Here is a 13,861-nt window from a genome sequence, read left to right as displayed (position 1 = left end):
AAAGAGTTTTAACAATACTTTCTCTTGTATAAAATTTTGTAAAACGTTGTTTTTACAACAAATGAACAAAAAATCCTCGGTATTATTTAATATGTTTGTTTCAAATAATAAAACAAATTGTAAATTTATTACTGCAAAAACCACATTTTGTTTCATATGTGCTACATTCTGCATTATATGTATTTATTTTTTATTAAATACAAAAAGTGTTGTCTTTTATCATTTTGAATGTGTATTTTGTGTTGCATTCCCTCTTGCATATTGCGTTGCATAACCTAGTTAAAGACATTTAGTAACTTTTATTTTCCCCTAAGATTAGTTTCCGTTTCCTTTTCGTCGAAGAATCGCAGCCATGAAGGCTAAAGGAGAGGTTGGTTTTCATTTTTATTAAATTTAACTCATTTTCAGCACTTTTATGTATGAGAACAGTAACAATTCATCTTTTATACTATAAATTTTAATTGGTTTGCCGCAATGTATGCCGAAAGCCTATATTTCCTACATGTTTTCACAACACACGTGTATAACCATGTCACCTATTCTTTTCTTTTTTCTAGTTGAGAGAATATGAAGTTATTGGGCGCAAGCTGCCCACTGAAAAAGAAACCAACACGCCTCTATACCGTATGAGGATTTTCGCCCCAGACCTCATCGTGGCAAAATCTCGCTTTTGGTATTTCTTGAGACAGTTGAAGAAGTTCAAAAAGTCAACCGGTGAAATAGTGTCGGTGAAGCTAATTCCCGAAAAAACTCCGACTAAAATCAAGAACTTTGGAATTTGGCTCCGGTATGACTCGCGGTCTGGTACCCATAATATGTACAGGGAATACCGGGATTTGAGCGTCTCTGGGGCTGTAACGCAATGTTACAGGGATATGGGGGCGCGTCATCGTGCGCGAGCTCATTCAATTCAGGTAAATTTCGAGAAGATGTACTCAAATTGGTTGATACACGTTGATCTTTTAGATTATTAAAGTGGAAGAAGTTAAAGCGGCAAATACAAGGAGGCCTCAAGTGAAACAGTTCCATGATTCAAAGATTCGCTTCCCATTGCCCAAGAGAATTCAACACAAATCGATGAATCGCTTCTCTGTCCGCAAACCAAGAACATACTTCTTGTAATTTTATTGGTTAACTGGATAATAAAACATTTCTAATATATGATTTTTTTGACTGAAACGCAAATCCTTTGGTTGTATTTCTTTATTAACAAAATAAGCTAAAACACATCTTATTATTCCATTAATTATATGAATTTACAATGCTGAAACTAAACAAATGCCTTGAAATCTGAAATGAATCACGCACGAGGCTTATACAATATACCATTTAAATAGCATTAACTTGAATAAAATCTAATTAACATTAGTACTGACAATTCCTTGGCTCGTTTTTTCACTTCTATCACGACCACTGACTATGGCTTTCGAAATGGTATGGTAACAAATCATTTTTCTTAAATATTTGATAAAATATATAACCAAATTCGCAACTCTGTAATGACAAATTTGAAAAAGAAAGTTTACTTTTGGCACACAACTGTTTGTAATAAAAAAATTACACTACAATACTGATTATTCACATCAGAACTTAAAACATTTTGGCAACTCTACACTATCTATGCTATGTATTCAACACTGGCATGCTAGGATTTCTAAGATAAACAGCATTCATCAAAATGGAATGCTCTCGTCTAAATCGTCAACTAAATTTTAGAGGCAGTAAATAAGAGATTATTGGACATTCGAAAAATGAAAATAAATATCAGTCTAAAGTTAAATGTCATGAATAAATGCTGAGTGCATGTCGAATAAATTTCCTTTTAAGAAAATATATTTTAGGTACAGTGCTTCGAAAGGTTGTCCACCAAACTATATCTAGAGGTAAAGCTAAGTTACAAATCCGCGCGTTTTCCCACAAAACAACCATTGTAAAATTTGGACAATGTTCCTGTTACTCGAATTAAAATGAGCTTCAATCGACCGTTTTGTACAAAAACGGCGGTCACAATATATGGCACACATGTTACAACACTTGAAGTTTAAGGATATACAATTTGTACACAATCAAAAATATGTGCGATTCTTCTGCATTTTAATATAAACTCTTGATCCGAAAATAAATTTGTAGAAGAAAATATCGAAATGATTTTCATTTGTACGTATTTGAAATATCCAACACGTTTCAATCTTAGGCTTTGTATCTGTTAGATCGGTTAACGGCAAATGCAAGAACTAGAGCAAAAATCAAGCCCAAAATCTGTATCACCGCTAGGACGATCCCGACGATCAAAACCCAAGATAGTTCTTCCAACTTGGCCATAATGGCGTAATAGCAGCCTTTATCGTAGATAGCTGTATAATCAATTGAGCTTGTCGGTTTAATATTTAACGTCGCTTTTTTGCAATCCTCCATTGTGGTTCCTTCGCGACAGCAACTCATGGGAATGCTATAATTCTCCTGACCTGACGTTACCGTAAGTACGACTTTCTTATTTCCGATCCAGTCACTAGCCGCCTTGGCACCGCAACATTGTAACTGAAATGCAAAACTGATTATTTGCACAACAATTACAAAAATCTCTTACTTTTTGCTGAAAAGTATCAAAAATAGCCTTGCGATTGTCACTGGTGTAGTATTCCTGTTCCACAGTGAGTTCAACAGCGTTTTTAATTTGAAGTTTGAGGCTGTCTCGGTTGATGTGGACCCAAACTCCGGCTGAAACTTCAGCTACGAAAATGATTAGCAGGAGACAGAAAAAGGTCGTTAGGGCACACTGGCTCTCTTTCAGGGCGCCAATTATGCCAAACATGGCCACGACGAGGAGGAGAACTGAAGCGATGAGGATTATTACGACCGAAATGATGTAATCTTGAGTGAGCGATAGGGAGAATGAAGGGTCCACGAGCATCCATATTGAGAAGACCGTGCCGGCGATCCCCAACAACTACGAAAAAGCGCAAATTGCTTTATTTTGTGCGAAACCTTATTGAAGACATTTACATCAAAGGTTAATATGAACAGGTCATTTTCATAAAGTCACTTTCATTGCGAATAAAAAGTTTATTTTGGCAGTCGATGAGTAATTTTGGTTGGCTCCATTTCAATGAACCATTTTCTGTTGATTCTTTCGGCCAAGTAAACAATTATTATGATTCACATTTCACACACCTAATATATCGTCGCTGTAAATTGAGCATAACCAATTAGACTGCAATATTTCTCAATTAATGAAGAGAAAACTGTGTTTTGGAACGTTAAAAACGTTTACACCAAACGCCCCCATGGCTGATTGTATCAAAAATTCATTTTATTTTGATTGGATAAATCAGGTATTTGATACAACCTATCGACATAAAAATTTCCATTAAACGATTACATTCTGCATTAATACAAAGAAAAACACCTGCTATTTTTCAAACAATTATCATGATTCAGATAGGAATGTTGTAATAATGCCATAAATAATCAAATTTAACAAACAAAAACAATAAAATATTTGCATCATTAAGTATAAGATAACAGAATGATGCAAAATGCACTATTCAATTCCGGAAGTACAAAAATTTCGTAACAAGTTATTTGGTGGCTGTTTTGGATTTTCAAACTCCCATGTGTTTTAACAGAAAGCAATTACAAAGAATTCCAAGCTATTATTAGCATCTGGATAAAAATATTTTCTTATCATGTGTTGTGTCTGCAACTGACAAAAGTTAATTTTTTCCTTCCGTAAAACCATTCCTTGTCCTTGCAAGAGCAAAAATAGAAAATGTGTGAAAGCTCCCACATTTGGAGCCATAACATTTCAACCATGCATTAATTTCTTGCAGGTATGTGATTAGGAGTTAAATTAATAAATAAAATTAGATATGACTACCTAGGCGTTGGTGTCGATGACTTATTGTAATAATAATCTGAATATTTGAAATGGTAATTCGTCGGCATATATCGGGTATTTACATTACAAAACCACGTGAGGTGTTCTTAGCAAATAGCGTCCCCTATCATTAAGCTTTGATTAAGACAACTTAATAATTTCAAAGCAGCAAAAAAGTGGTTAAGTAATTCCTTGGAAGCGGTTATAGCATATTAGGTGAGTTTTAATTTTAAATCATGACGAATTTAATATGGAATCATCGTCCCACAATATTTTATTTTAATTAAACTTTCAACACATTTTTTCATAACCTTGTTTAAAAAAATGGGACAATAATTTAGCTTTTTCATCAATATAAAAAAATTAAAAATTAATGACACGAGTACGGTTTCCGTGCAAAAAAAAAAACAAAACGCGAACAATCACGAATAAAAACCTAATTTAACTAATGCACCTGAAAAAAATTGAACAGCAACTTCCGTGGTATAATAATAGAGAAAAAACCCACGATTTCAGCCCAAATCGGACACCAACTAAACTCCTACAATGGCGGAAGTGCTTCCTTACATGAATTTTTAAAAAAACTTTGTTAAAGAGCACGAAAAGAGTAATGTTTTACAAGAAAAAAATCAACCCGTCATTTATTGATTCGCGTTTGTTATGAAAAATGACAAAATGGCATCTTGATTTATCTCAAATTCTTACCGCAAATATCAAATTCAGCAACACCAAGAGGTATTTTAAGATGGCGTAACAGCCTCCAAGCCCCATTTTTCACGAATTTCAATGAGAGTCACAATTATTTTACAAATGTTCACATGAACAGAGGAGATTCTGTTTGTTTTGGATTCAATCGAAAACGATCACTGGGATTTGTCAACGGATGTTGCACATGCGGATAACGCCGAAAGTGAGTTCGGTCGAAATCGGCTTTGATCATTCGAAAACCGAAACTGGGCAATAAATTTTAAAATAAACTTAAGCTACGTGAACTTCATTCACACAACATAAAGTTCATTAGAGCAATTAACAGAGTGAATGAACTGCATTTCCTGATTTAGTAATTTTAATTTGTCTCACTTTTACGAATATTGCTTTTTAAACACAGACTTCCTGCCGTAAATTTTATTATAATCAATGTTTGCAAAAATAAACGTTTTATGTCTCTGGTGTTTGTAATAAATCTCACAATTTCAAATTTAGCGCCTAAGTTGACGTCTGTCATTTTATGTCAACCTCGACTGCGCATATGCACGCTAGTTTGTGTTGACAAATATGTTCTCACTTTCCGAATTTTCTCAGATTTCTCAAAGTTTGTACTTAAGACTGCTACATACGCCTGATTTATGTTATGCAAGGCTTAAGTGAGACCCCCCCATTGGATTAAAAACTTTTCAAGCCATTTGGCCCCCTAGAGTCTCAAACTGAAGCGTCCGCCAAATTGTGGAAGGGATGATGGAACAAAACGTGATAGAAAGTAACTGTTTTTCACCTAATTCAAAGATAAGTGAGCTGATTAAAATAGTAGCACAAATGTTAAAAAAGCCAACTGTTGAATCTGACCTCAGCCAGGTATGAAGACTTCATAAACATCCAGCAAGTGTTATGCCATTCTTTTGTAGGTTTTAAAGGATTTGTTAGTTAAAGTTAGCGAATCGGATAATTACCTTGAGAATGGCATATTTAATATTAATTTCGCGGAAGCTGCGCTTCTACTACAAAGTACTAGTGATCTCTACAGCAAGAAAGTAGAATTGTTATGGAATATCATTTTTGATTACCAGAAACGTATGATTAGTCATCAGGAGTGAGCAAAATTTTCAAGTGTTTACCTTTTGTTGACCTAATTTTTCAGTAACGCAGACAAGGAGCAAGAACTTGCGAAATTGGAAGAAATGAAACGAAAATATAAACGTAAAAGAAAAACAAATTTGGTTGAAACACAAACAAACAGTTTGGTCAATAATTTCTCATGTGGAAATGTTGAAAATCTTGATTATTTGAATCAGAATTATGAAACCACTGATTTGACCAAAGAGTGGGAGAAGTGTAATAATAAACAATTAGATAACACTTCTCATAGATTAACAATAAGGAAAAACTTATTTTTGCCAAATGACTCAGTTTATACAGAAGATAATGATTATGTTGGAAGATATGACCAGTTTCATTCTGCTTCTCTTGTTCAAGACATTTTTGATTTAGAAAAAGAGAAACTACTAACAGACGAGTATAATTGCGTAACTAGTATGAGGGTTGACACTCACGTTATCAACGATTTTTTACAAGAAAACTCGATCCCAAGCAATGAACCACAAAATTCTTACTCAAAAGATTTGAATGATTATATAAACAAATTTACAGAAAGTCATAATCATTTGACAAAAGAACAACATTTACAATTGAAAGAAAGCATTGTTTGTTTAGAGAGGTTGCCTTTTAGTGTGTTAAAGGATAAACTAAGGAGAGTAAGTTTTGCAGATTCATTATTTGATGATGACAATATAAGCTCAATATCGGAAAATTGTCCCAGTCCTTGTAACTCTCTTGCCAATCATGAATCTGAAGAGTCTAATGATTTGGATCAAATGAGTCGAACTTTGGAAACTAGAAGCAAATCATGTAGTCAAGATTCAGCTTTTTATGAAGATGAAGATCAAATTAACGAATCAAATGCGACTCTGGATAGTACTACACTAACAGCTGACACTGGGGTTGAAACTACTGATGTTATTTCAAATGATAATCTCACCAACACTTCAACACCAGTTCCAGTGTTATCATCTCCAAAAATATCAGAATTTAAACAAGAATCGGAGTCTCCAGTGACCAATAATGCGTTATGTTTGGGATCTTCTGCAATTATTACAGGTTGTAGGTTTAGTAAAAAACGGTTTTCTTTAGATCGTGAGGTGAGTTTTCCATAATTAAAAAATAAAACAATAATTAATTTTTTGTAAAGGAAAAAGAAGATAAAATCAAGAGACAAAAAATGCAACGGATTTCTAAAAGGTTAGAAAAAAAATTGGCGAAGTTGGCAACAGGACTAACGGTCAGTTATAGAAAATTTGAAAAGTTTTTACGTTTGCAGTATAAACTATCAGATAATGAAGGTAATTAATTATATGATGTATTTGATTTTAATTTTTTCAAATATTTCTTGTTGCTACAGGAATTATTGCTCAAGACATGTCAGAATCCGAGGAATCAGAATCCGAATCAGATGGTGAACCATTTCATGGTTTTCCCGAAAGTGATCAAGAAACATCCGATACTGAAGACATCAGCATTGACCCATCGTTGCCCCCGCCGCTCTCCCCCATTCCTGAACCACAAGTACCTAAAGAAACTCCAGACTTTCTTCCATCAACTTCCAACGACATCCCCATAGCCTTTGATTTAGATCAGGAAGAAATTTCTCGTAGAAACGTCCGTGAATGGCGATCTAGTATAGTCCCTATATTAAAGAATTTGGAAAACAAATCAGACTTCAACATCCACGAATACGGCTCGAAAATAATGGACCCACTTGAAGTCGGGGAACAACAACTATTTAGGGATATAGTCCAAGGGAAAAACGCGACGGAAGTCACCAGGTTTTTTGTAGCGACTTTACAGTTAGCCAATACTCTTAACATCGAGATCACTGGGGCCAAACCGGGAAAGTTGTCTAATGACACTTTCCAAATCAAAGTTTTAAATAAAGATAGACTTCACGAAATGTTGGAGGAGTATCAAGCGCCGTCCGAGGAAACCTTCACGGAGAGATTAGAGAGGGCGAAAGCGATGAATCCCAAAGTCCCTCTACATTCCACTCCTAGTATGGAACCACCTGCTAAGAAGCGCAAGTATACGAAGGCAACCCGTAAAAAGTTGTTTTGAAAATTGCGCTGTTTTTTTTCGACAGTATTAGAATGCATTAAGACTAACTACATATTTAGTTAAATAATATTTTTATTTTGTGTGTTCACTCTCATTAGCATTTTCCAAACTACACGAACGGTTTGATTTTCACTGTCAGGATTAATTTTTTTTTAATTTTTAGTTCTAATAAGAATAAAAATAAAAATGACTGTGATCTCAATGTGTTAGAATATTATATAAAAGATTCTGAAAAGTACAATGTTAAATAAATATTATTATGATTTTTTTCTTGTTGTTTTTATATACCTACACTCCGCGTTAAAATTTTTAACTTTTTTTGTCAACAGAAATATGGAATTGTTTAGTAAAGGTACAATCATGTTGCCAACAAAAGCCACAAATAACGTTAAACATAGTTACAATTTAAGATACAGTTCCTTGTTTCCTTTTTTATTAGCCTGTACCAAAAAAAAACTGGAAAGTTATTTTTCCGACAGAAATAAAAAAAGTCAAAATGCTAAATTTAAACTCCCAGATTTTTTTTAACATTTAACTTGTTCTTGCCTCTTGGTATCTTTTACCATTTTTCTCCAGGGCGCGAGCTCTGAAACACCCTGTATATTATGTGAAAAAATTACCTAAACTTGTATTTTTACAGTTTCTTCTTTGAAAATAAAATTACTTCACGTAACGTGTTTTATTTAAGAAAAAAATTTATAGGTAATTCTTTAAATTTATTAGTTATGACTCCAACTTATATTCTAACAATACTATAAATATCTTATTACAGGATTAACAGGCTCCGGCCTCAGCCTGGCCGCATTTTTTTAATAATAAATAATTACTGTATCACTAATTCGAGGAATAGTAGATTGGATCGAAGTTGTACCTATAACGAGGAAGAACAGCCAAACTTTAAATCACACAAAATAGCACAAACGTGTGCCAAAGGTATAAGGCATAACTAACCCCTACATTTCAATTTTTAAAGATGGAAGAAAAGGATTTATGCCATAGTTTGTGGCATTTTTGACCTCCACTGAGCTGGTAACAATTCATCAAATCTCCTGTTCAGAAAAGACACCCTATTTGACAATGAATCGACAGTTTCTTCCATATGTGCTTGTCTCCTCCACTCCAACTGTGGTAGCAACAACTCGGCTTTGACAATCCGTGATTCCATATTGCGTAGTTTTTGGCACACGGAATCGATGTATGCGTCTTGGAGGAGGCTGGCTGTGGCCTTATCTGCATGAAAAAAGATTATACAAGATAAAAAAATCATTGAAAATGATTCAGTTTCTCCTTGATCTCCTTAGCAGCCTTGACGATTAAATTTGCAATCAAAGTGGCCCATGATTTTATAGTTAGGTTGGCGACAAATGTTCAAGAGTTAATCACAGGCTTCTCTGATCATAAATTTTAACTGAAGGCATGGTCTACTTACTAGCATAATTAATCTTGCATATATCAATGTAAAAGTATCTAAAAACATTTATATGCAAATAACTATTTTCGTAAACTTTTCATTACTTGTCAGGATCATTTGATTCCAATAAAAATGAGAGAGGTACCAAGACCTCATCATCACGTCTCAGCTTGATAACTTTGTTATCCTCGGGTCCGACCTCACAAATATCTTGAATTTCCTTCTTTAAAGCATTATATTCCAAATCTGGATCCACTTCAATAATTTTTTCAGTTATTTCAGGGAATGCTAAAGAATTGTGATGAATGGAAATAATTTTTTTTATTCAATTACCTGTGTCGTATCTGCGAATTTTTAACTTAATTACGACTTTATTTGAATTCATTTTTTCCAAAAAAATAAGTTTTATTTTACGAGTGACAGTGACAGTTCTGCGGAAATGTCACGTGGTACAAGATCGATAAAGCTGATGCACTTGCATGCGTAATACGTTGGCGGGAGGTTGAATAAAAAACTGTTGTGTTTAAATTTTATTCGTTCCCACAGCAATTTTGCAAATACATTGTAACAAAATGTTCTTGAAGCTTTTCAAATAAATTAAAAATTAAGTATAGACTCTATACAGTAAAAAGTAGCTGATTCGTAACTATAAAAATAATTGGTTCTAAAAATGTACAACTCGCTTTAACATTGAATGAAGGCTCCAAAACCAAACGCCCGCTTGATGGAGTCCCAATAGTACCTCTGCCAGTTCTCTTTAGTCACTTCTGCTTCACCAGACGGTACTCCAGTTTGTACCACATTGACTTCCGTGTGATCGCTCTAAAAAAATATAAATAAAACAAACACAACAAATAATCAATATACCTTTTCATTAATGTTGAAAGTAACAGTAGAGTAGTGTCCTTCAGGCCACTGTTTATACCTCCACTGTTGTACAATTTTTTTCCCTTGTATCAATTCATCAAATTGACCAATAATATTTCCATTGAAAAATTCGAATTTACCACCTTTTGTGGCATCCATTTTTACATGAGCTCTAGTAAACGCTGTCACCATTTCAATTTTTGTTAACGCGTCATAAAATTCTTGTGCTGTACATTGAAACTGTTGAGTGATGTTTATCGTTGTTACGTCCAGTTTAAGACCGACTTGTTTGTTATTTTCGCTGACGATTGGTGTCATGTTGATTTTCTTGTTAAAACCACTTGAAAGATTTTTAACAGCGTCAGGTTTGACTTCATCTTTTTTTGGTAAAATCATGCCTTTTGAAAATTCTTCTTTTAAACTTGAAATGTATTTGGATAGTTGTTGCCGCACTACATCTTTACCGGATTTCAACATTATTTCCTTCAACTTGTCGCCCTCCTCGTCTGAATCTTTCACACTGACCTTGATCTGAATCAAAAAATCTTTCAATTAATTTTCAAGTAAAATTAAAACTCCAAGCAAAATAATTCAAAAATTCTGTTAAAACAGTAAAAATCTAAACCTGACTTACATCCAACTCTGAGACATCATTTTCCTCAGAAAGATTGGGTATTTTAATCTTCCCAGAGTACTTGTTGCTACTATCTTTCAACTTTCCTATCCACTTAATACTCAAATCCCACTCATAAAAGAATATAAGTTTGCCTTTCCGATTGTTAGCAGAAGCTTCCCCTTCACACTTATCTACTTCTGTGAAATGAATGTCTGCTAAGTCAGATTTTACTGGAACATCTTTAAATAACTCTTTTATTCGTTCCACTGACCATGGACCCGCATTTTTTTCGGTCCAGTGCCAATTATTGACATTTGTTGCGTCTGGTCGCTCTTCCACAATCCATCGTGGGTCACCCTCGCCCCATTTAGCCATTGTGTTTTAGGTTAAGTGTGCGGACACCAGAAAAACGTTGATCCCGCCTGTAATACATACAAACCAAAGTTATCGCTTTAATAAATAAGCAGAAAAGCAAATTTGCGCTAAATATTAAATATTTTACCTGAAAATTGCAGGTTTAATAAAACAAGCGCCTTTTTCCAGTGAATAGTATTCGGTAAATTAAAAAAATAATGAATGAAACTATTTTCGTTTCACAAAATCCGATGAAACTTCCAGTAATTTGCTTTGAAGAATGGTCTATGATTTTAAGGATCTTTTATTCTACAATTCTGAAGATTTTTCTAGAATTTCTTTACCATTGGAATTTTGCGAACGGCAGTTATGTCAAGTTTGGTTTGAAATAGATTTCGTAGATGGCAGGAGCGAAAAATTATTTTGGTGTATTTTGTGTTGCCTAAGCTATATCATTACAAAATTATATTGAGTGTTTTTTAGAATTATTTATTTCTATTACGAAATTAAAAACTATTTGTTAATTTGAAACAAACAAAAAAATAAAACAGCATTACAAAATAACTAACAATATGTAAAAAAACTATAAGGAATTTAACAAAAAAAACATTTGCTAAAACGTATTTTTTAATTACCAGAACTCAAAAAAATCATTAGATATTTAAAAAAAGAAATTAAGGCATTGGTGGTTAGTTTGTTTTAATACTTTATTAAGATTTACTTTGTAGTGCTTCTATAACGACGTGCTAAAATCGTATCATTATTATTGTATTGTTTTAAGCATATAAAAATATTGTGTTGAAAATGTATTTTTGTGCACCTATATAACGAAAGTCGTGGCAATTGAAATAAGGAAACTAATGTCTGTGATGCAGCCTACTTCAATAAATGCCGATTGATCTCAACAAAATGAGTACATACAAAGGGTGTAGATAACATTGGAGGGTTTCTCTTTGGAGCTTACAATACATTCAAGGCTACTATCGGTACCAAGCCTGTCAACTATATTATACAACAAACTAATGTTGCTAAATCAAGACGTTTGTATTAAGTCTATATAATTTCAGAACAAAATGCCACACAGTGTGAAACCGTCAGTATTCACCCAATGATTCTAATCAAACTGGAGCTTTAGTACGGGGGAAAAAGCTCCGTCGTAAGATTTACTCCCAAAACGGCGAAACTTTAGCGTTTTTCTCTCTGTTGGTACGATTGTTGGGCCCCGGTCGAATGTCTTCATTAAATAAATAAAGATAAATACCGCCCATCACGGGAGCGGAATCACGGATGGAACATTTTAGGTGGAAAATTTATGGTCAAGTTTTCGTTCAAGGCCAGACCTGGCTGGTGTGCAAATTTAATTATCTGGACCGGTGACTGTAATGAGATGACATAATTTTCAGCTTTTCACTCTGAAAATGGAATTTTGGCGTCGCAAAATAAACGCGTAAGCTGAAATTATAAACTGTAATAGTGGAAAACAGGTGGGTCCTGTCTCTGCCACTCGAAATACAACGTCAAATTATTTGCAAGGCTTAAATTGTTATCAAAATTGTTTCATTTGAGGAAGGTTGGAACTGGGTCATGCGGTAGTGTGAAAGCCTGCTCCTGAGTGCAATACTCGTTAACTATTGCTGCCTAATGGGTAGTTTTACCGGAGTGAGCAAATTGTTTTATTTAAGACCCAGAATTGGAGGCTTAATTTTTGTGACACGTAAAAACATTAAACAAATTTGCAATAACTTGACTAGATTTAGTTGATTTACATTTTTAACTTACCTAAGAAAGAATACAAAAAAAAGGTTTAAAATGTTTTATATCGTTGAAAAAAAAACTTTTAAATAATATTTTATTAACAAAATCCTAAAAAAAATTAAATTATTATTTTTTTCTAAAAAAATAGACTATTGGACTTCACCCCAAGTAGGAAACTAGAAGGATTCAGAATTCATTAATAAGTGAGGTTCCTTGTCTGTCGTGGAACTAATAGTCCTTACATCAACTAAATATTTGTAAACTGTGCTAAACAGAACCTTCTTTTGCTTGAGCCCTCAATTATTTAATTTTTCATCTTAAGAATCTCTTTTATTATCTAGTTCAAGCTACTAGCAATTTGTATTGCTTTTTTATTATTAAACAAGTAAAGTTTTAAATTATAAATAATAAAAACGTTATGTCACTATAAAAACAAAGAAAACGAAATGTTCGCAAAAATTTAATAGTTACTACCCTAATAAGCGTCGTTCTTTGATAAGCTATAATGTCGTCATTTGTTGATTTGAAACTTTTCAAATTAAGATATTGGGCGATGTTATCAGTTTTCTTGATTTGTCCGCAAGTTTTGGTGTAACTTTTGATTTTTCTTATCGGTTTATACGGTTATTGCAGAAGAGTTCCGTTTCGGAATAACCGAAATCTTTTATAAATACGGTAAGAGCCGTCATTGAAATTGTTAAACAAATATAACATCTAATTTTGAGCTTTATAGAATAACAAAAAATCATTATCATTACATTTTGTTTGAAGAGTATATGTGTTTGCAATATGATTCGTCGTTTTTAGCTTTTTACTTACGATGAATACAAAGCACTTTTTGTCTTTCGACATTTGGAAGAAAAAGTTTATTGAATTTTTAGCGTGCGTACATGTAGTAGGGAAAAGGTCGAGAAAAAAAACTCGAGTAAATGAAAATTTCTCTCAATGTTGTCGTCGTAATAAAGATTGTTTAATAATTAAACCTTATTTCAAAGAGTGATATTTTTTGCTTTTCACTCGTAGGTGGGCGTCATTTGCATAGATGCCGCTTTAAAAGAATCGTGAATTGCTCACGTTTTAGTATAATGTGTCGAGTTTC

General features: G+C 33.5%; 5 protein-coding genes across 8 annotated transcripts; 2 read left to right on the top strand and 3 right to left on the bottom strand.

The window, feature by feature from the left end:
• Positions 1-296: 296 nt before the first annotated feature.
• LOC123007253 (60S ribosomal protein L18a) lies at positions 297-1,159 on the top strand. The gene is made up of 3 exons (XM_044402441.1): positions 297-370; positions 558-914; positions 967-1,159. Exons 1-3 carry the CDS (start codon positions 353-355, stop codon positions 1,120-1,122), a joined length of 531 nt encoding a protein of 176 aa, XP_044258376.1. The 5' UTR covers positions 297-352; the 3' UTR covers positions 1,123-1,159.
• Positions 1,160-1,188: 29 nt separating this feature from the next.
• Positions 1,189-4,785, bottom strand: LOC123007252 (CD81 antigen-like). The gene is made up of 3 exons (XM_044402440.1): positions 4,583-4,785; positions 2,588-2,947; positions 1,189-2,538 (listed from the first exon to the last, which is right to left on the bottom strand). The coding sequence occupies exons 1-3, from the start codon at positions 4,646-4,648 to the stop codon at positions 2,191-2,193; spliced, it is 774 nt and encodes a 257-aa protein (XP_044258375.1). The 5' UTR covers positions 4,649-4,785; the 3' UTR covers positions 1,189-2,190.
• LOC123007251 lies at positions 3,706-8,028 on the top strand. 2 transcript variants are annotated; one of them, XM_044402439.1, is made up of 6 exons: positions 3,706-3,830; positions 5,180-5,449; positions 5,500-5,684; positions 5,733-6,789; positions 6,840-6,990; positions 7,050-8,028. In XM_044402439.1, the coding sequence occupies exons 2-6, from the start codon at positions 5,330-5,332 to the stop codon at positions 7,757-7,759; spliced, it is 2,223 nt and encodes a 740-aa protein (XP_044258374.1). In that variant the 5' UTR covers positions 3,706-3,830; positions 5,180-5,329; the 3' UTR covers positions 7,760-8,028. The 2 variants fall into 2 exon arrangements, with proteins under 2 accessions (XP_044258374.1, XP_044258372.1); XM_044402437.1 differs by lacking the exon at positions 3,706-3,830 and adding an exon at positions 3,960-4,093.
• Positions 8,029-8,454: 426 nt separating this feature from the next.
• LOC123007571 lies at positions 8,455-9,636 on the bottom strand. Of its 3 annotated transcripts, none has more exons than XM_044402948.1 (5): positions 9,504-9,636; positions 9,275-9,458; positions 9,189-9,226; positions 8,711-8,989; positions 8,455-8,630 (listed from the first exon to the last, which is right to left on the bottom strand). In XM_044402948.1, exons 1-4 carry the CDS (start codon positions 9,553-9,555, stop codon positions 8,748-8,750), a joined length of 516 nt encoding a protein of 171 aa, XP_044258883.1. In that variant the 5' UTR covers positions 9,556-9,636; the 3' UTR covers positions 8,455-8,630; positions 8,711-8,747. The 3 variants fall into 3 exon arrangements, with proteins under 3 accessions (XP_044258883.1, XP_044258884.1, XP_044258882.1); XM_044402949.1 differs by having other exon boundaries at positions 8,717-8,989; XM_044402947.1 differs by having other exon boundaries at positions 8,455-8,989.
• A 51-nt stretch (positions 9,637-9,687) lies between these two features.
• LOC123007427 (activator of 90 kDa heat shock protein ATPase homolog 1) lies at positions 9,688-11,377 on the bottom strand. The gene is made up of 4 exons (XM_044402724.1): positions 11,156-11,377; positions 10,672-11,075; positions 10,038-10,568; positions 9,688-9,992 (listed from the first exon to the last, which is right to left on the bottom strand). Exons 2-4 carry the CDS (start codon positions 11,026-11,028, stop codon positions 9,855-9,857), a joined length of 1,026 nt encoding a protein of 341 aa, XP_044258659.1. The 5' UTR covers positions 11,029-11,075; positions 11,156-11,377; the 3' UTR covers positions 9,688-9,854.
• Between the last annotated feature and the right edge of the window lie 2,484 nt (positions 11,378-13,861).

The sequence above is a fragment of the Tribolium madens genome, unplaced genomic scaffold (genome assembly GCF_015345945.1).
Source record: "Tribolium madens isolate multiple individuals breed KSU strain unplaced genomic scaffold, Tmad_KSU_1.1 Scaffold_3;HRSCAF=73;Tcas5.2_LG2, whole genome shotgun sequence".
NCBI lineage: Eukaryota > Metazoa > Arthropoda > Insecta > Coleoptera > Tenebrionidae > Tribolium > Tribolium madens.
The sequence above is the reverse complement of the archived record's forward strand: the minus strand, read 5'-3'. Positions and strand labels throughout refer to the sequence as shown.

Coding starts and splice junctions, on each gene's coding strand:
- LOC123007427 (XM_044402724.1), bottom strand. CDS start 11,028: ATGGCTAAATGGGGCGAGGGTGACCCACGATGGATTGTGGAAGAGCGA. Junction 10,569..10,671: donor ATGATGTCTCAGAGTTGGAT/GTAAGTCAGGTT, acceptor TTTTTGATTCAG/ATCAAGGTCAGTGTGAAAGA. Junction 9,993..10,037: donor CTTTCAACATTAATGAAAAG/GTATATTGATTA, acceptor ATATTTTTTTAG/AGCGATCACACGGAAGTCAA.
- LOC123007251 (XM_044402439.1), top strand. CDS start 5,330: ATGATGGAACAAAACGTGATAGAAAGTAACTGTTTTTCACCTAATTCA. Junction 6,790..6,839: donor GGTTTTCTTTAGATCGTGAG/GTGAGTTTTCCA, acceptor TTTTTTGTAAAG/GAAAAAGAAGATAAAATCAA. Junction 6,991..7,049: donor TAAACTATCAGATAATGAAG/GTAATTAATTAT, acceptor TTGTTGCTACAG/GAATTATTGCTCAAGACATG.
- LOC123007571 (XM_044402947.1), bottom strand. CDS start 9,555: ATGAATTCAAATAAAGTCGTAATTAAGTTAAAAATTCGCAGATACGAC. Junction 9,459..9,503: donor AATTCGCAGATACGACACAG/GTAATTGAATAA, acceptor ACAATTCTTTAG/CATTCCCTGAAATAACTGAA. Junction 8,990..9,188: donor ATGCAAGATTAATTATGCTA/GTAAGTAGACCA, acceptor TTTTTCATGCAG/ATAAGGCCACAGCCAGCCTC.
- LOC123007253 (XM_044402441.1), top strand. Junction 915..966: donor CGCGAGCTCATTCAATTCAG/GTAAATTTCGAG, acceptor TTGATCTTTTAG/ATTATTAAAGTGGAAGAAGT.
- LOC123007252 (XM_044402440.1), bottom strand. CDS start 4,648: ATGGGGCTTGGAGGCTGTTACGCCATCTTAAAATACCTCTTGGTGTTG. Junction 2,948..4,582: donor TGCTGAATTTGATATTTGCG/GTAAGAATTTGA, acceptor GCTTTTTCGTAG/TTGTTGGGGATCGCCGGCAC. Junction 2,539..2,587: donor TTGATACTTTTCAGCAAAAA/GTAAGAGATTTT, acceptor TTTGCATTTCAG/TTACAATGTTGCGGTGCCAA.